Source organism: Austrofundulus limnaeus, unplaced genomic scaffold, assembly GCF_001266775.1.
Source record: "Austrofundulus limnaeus strain Quisiro unplaced genomic scaffold, Austrofundulus_limnaeus-1.0 Scaffold123, whole genome shotgun sequence".
In the NCBI taxonomy this organism is placed as follows: Eukaryota; Metazoa; Chordata; class Actinopteri; order Cyprinodontiformes; family Rivulidae; genus Austrofundulus; species Austrofundulus limnaeus.
This window is the reverse complement of record NW_013952525.1, coordinates 1307425-1310927: the sequence shown is the minus strand read 5'-3', so window position 1 is coordinate 1310927 and position 3503 is coordinate 1307425. Positions and strand designations below refer to the sequence as shown.

At 36.1% G+C, this 3503-nt stretch overlaps 1 protein-coding gene across 1 annotated transcript in view; it reads right to left on the bottom strand.

Moving 5' to 3' along the window:
* LOC106522219 (phosphofurin acidic cluster sorting protein 2) overlaps nt 1-3503 on the bottom strand; it is a gene marked incomplete at its 3' end in the record, with an annotated part of 79345 nt that overhangs the window by 16409 nt on the left and 59433 nt on the right. The window contains 3 exon segments of the mRNA XM_014015143.1: nt 369-520; nt 2418-2477; nt 2782-2862. Of these exon segments, the coding sequence (XP_013870597.1) occupies nt 369-520; nt 2418-2477; nt 2782-2862 (293 nt within the window).

Genomic DNA, 3503 nt, shown 5'->3' with positions numbered 1-3503 from the left:
TATTTAAACTTCAATCTCAGAATTCAAATTTTATTTTCAGAATTCCAACTCTTAACCTCAGAATTCTCATTTTAATCTCATAATTGAACGTCAAAATTATGATTTTAATCTCAGTGTTCTGAGATTACAGTCAATTTAGGAAATTATTTTTATTTTTTGTTCTGTGGCTCAAATTCTTTTCCGTGATAAACAGAAATATTTTCTCTGACTGTAATTTGCGATTAAAAATAAATTTTTTGTCAAAAGTTACACGTCCTGCTCGATTTTAATCTCAAATCTTATATGAAAAAAATCCTAATTTCTCCTTCGGATTCTCTCCGTCTCGTCGTACGGAACGCTTCGAGGAGAACGCTGTTGAAGGAACGTACTTGAGTTTGGGTTTGGGGGTACTCAGCACGCTGTCGTTGTCGTCCATCTCTGGCCCGCTGTCGCTCTGGTTGTACACCTCCAGACTGTCGTAAAGCAGGTCCAGATCCTCTTCCACCTCCTGGGTCTGATCCACCGGGTCAGAGTCCAGAACCTGTCAGTCAGGTTAAACATGCTGTAATCAAAGATTTGTCTTCAGAACAATAAATCAAGCGGCTGTAGGAAGTAAATCTCTGCTGTTATTGGCCCGTTCAGAACTAATGGAGAACAAAGGCAGAAGAAAATCGATGCATTAAATACATCCTGGCCTTGGCTCTGATCCGGGTCATTAAAGGTGAGGGATCGTTGGCACCGTAGGAACCAGACTCAGCCAGGCCTGTGGACTAATCAYGTGATTAATGCCACTCTATAAGAGCAGGAACTCCCGCCCAGCTATTTATAGAGCTAAACATTACCTCGCCACAAGGAAGAGATTAGTGACAGGAGCAGGATAAAAGACCATCGAGACACCTGAGTTACAAAACCAGAGCTGCTACTCAAAAGAAGCTAACTAGGGCTAAACGTAGTAAATGACTAGCTAAAGCTAAACGGTACCAAAAAGGTAGGTAAAAGCTAATAGTAATGAATGGTTAAATAAAAGGGAACAAAATGTTAACTATAAGCCAATGTAGCTCAAAAGGTAAGTCCCCTAAACACTAGCTAAAAGAAAGCGAAAGGTAGCAGGTAGCTTAAAATAGCATAAAGCTAGAAGCTACCTAAACATAATTGTTGACTGAAACCTAAAAGTAGAAAAATAAGAGCAAAAACTAAAAAAAGCAAAAGAAAGGCTGGCAAAAAGAATCAAAAAGCTGAAAACTAAAAGCTAAAAATGGCAAAAATMAACTTAAAGTAGCAAAAGGCTAGCTGCTACATAAACATAATAATGGTGAACTAAAAACTAAAGGTAGCAAATGAAAGGTTAGCAAAAAGTATTAAAAAAACCCTGAAAATTAAAAGGAAAATATCTGAATGCTAAAAATGGCAAAAAGCTAACTGAGAGCATCAAAAGGCTAAAAATAGCTAAAATGAGCAGAAGAAAGGCTAGCAAAAGTGTCAAAAATGATGAAAATAAAGAAGAAAGACATTATCTGAAAGCTAAACAAGGCAAAAAGCTAGCTGCGAGTATCAAAAAGCTAGGTAAAGGCTAATTGTATTAAATGTTTAGCTAAAGGAAAAAACTCAAAGCTAAGAAAAGCAAAAGAACTAAAAAAATAAAATAAGCAAAAAAAACTAGCTAAAAGTTAAAATTATCAAAAGGCTATAAGCTAAAAGTAGCAAAATAAAGGCTGACTGAAAGTATCAAAACAGCTAAAAACTAAAAGAAACATTTAACTATAAGCTAAAATGGCAAAAAGCTATAAAAAGGCTAGGTAAAAAGGCTAAAAGGACAAAAAGATCAACTTAAAGCTAAGAGAAGCAAAAAAACTAGCTAAAAAAGGTAAAAATTACCTGAAGTTGCTAAAAGAAGCAAAAGGCTAGCTAAAGCGAAAAAATAAACAGAATATATTTCAAAGTATTTCTTTGGGGAAAATATTTGTAAATAATGTTAAATATTTAGAAAAAATCAAAGTAAAAAAATGCTAAATTCATATTCATCTCCTTAACGAGCTGAACGTTTCCAAACAACAAAAGATCTGTTGGAAAATTCKAGAAGAAATAAAAACTGGAAACTCTGTTAAACTCTGAATCAGCTAAAATACTTCAAATAAAACAATATTAATAACATTTAAGTGTTAATCAGTTGATTCTGCTGCTAATATAAACGTTTGAACCAAACACCTCAGAGTTAAGAAGTAATAAAGCGGCTCTGGTTGCTCTCTTCCTGTCAGGGACACGTTTGCATCGATGCAGCAATATTCTGTTCAGTCAATACTGAGATTAGGTTCTGCTGCCCCAAAGGCAATTTAATAACTCCAGGTGTCACAGGAGACTTCACAACAGGGGGGGGGTCGAGAGAAAAAGATCAGGCACCTCTAAAATCGTCCTTATGGGGGTCGTTCAAAGCGTCTTACCTCGTCTGTAACTTTGAACCTCTTCAGCAGCGCCACGAATTTCTGTTTAAAGTTAGGTTGCTGCAGCGAGAAGCAGGAAACAGAAAACATTTAGTTAGAAGAAGAAGAGGAACGGATGCTACAGCTCAATGAGCAGGACAGCTGCYCTCGTAAATTCTCCGTTACCCTCGGCTGGATTGCTCATTTCATGTGAAGCCCATTACAAGCAGCGAGCCCACAGTGGTCATTTACATGCTCACTCAGGTGGTCCTAATGGAACACGCCGTGTTCTTCCTGCTAAAAGCTGCGCAGGTCCCAGGATGTTCTCGGTCAATGATTGMCGAGCGTGAAGCTCAGTGTGGCGGAACCAAGAGGAGGAACTCACCCTGGTGATGGACGTGGTTCTGATCATTTTCCTGCGAGGTTTCTTCGGCTTCCTGACCTCGTCGTCTTCATCGTAAATATCCTGAAAAACACATTTAATTCAAGTAAGACAAATGAAAACATCCCTTTAAATATGAAAAACAGAGAAACTGCTTTTCTGTTTGAAAGCTAAACTCCAAGCTAAAAGTAGCAAAATAGTAGCTTACAGCTAATAGTAATAAGTTAACTAAAAGTATCAACTAGAAGTTAAAAGTAGCAAAAGGCTGACTCAACTAAAAGTAAAAAGTGGCTAGCTTAAATACCAAAAAGGCAGCTAGAACAAAATTGCAAAACATTGGTTAAAAGTTGCAAAATTCTAGCTAAAAACTTACGTGGTGAAACAGTAACTCCAAGCTAAAAGTAGCAAAGCACTAACTAAAAGCTAATAGTAGTAAAAAGCTAGCTAAATGTATTAACTAACAAGACATTTAAAGTTTCAAAAAGCTAGCTAAAAAAAATACCAAAAAGACAGCAAGAAAAAAAAGCTAAGTATTGGCTAAAAGCTGCAAAAGACTAGCTAAAAGCTAATAAAAGAGAGAGAGAGAGCTAAAAGTATGAACAAGAAGTTAAAATTAGTAAAAGACTGGCTCAAAGATAAAAGTTAAATAAGATAACCAGACATTTCTAATAAAATTGCTAAAAGCTAAAAAAAAAGATTAGCTGAAAGTTTAAAGTAGAAAAATG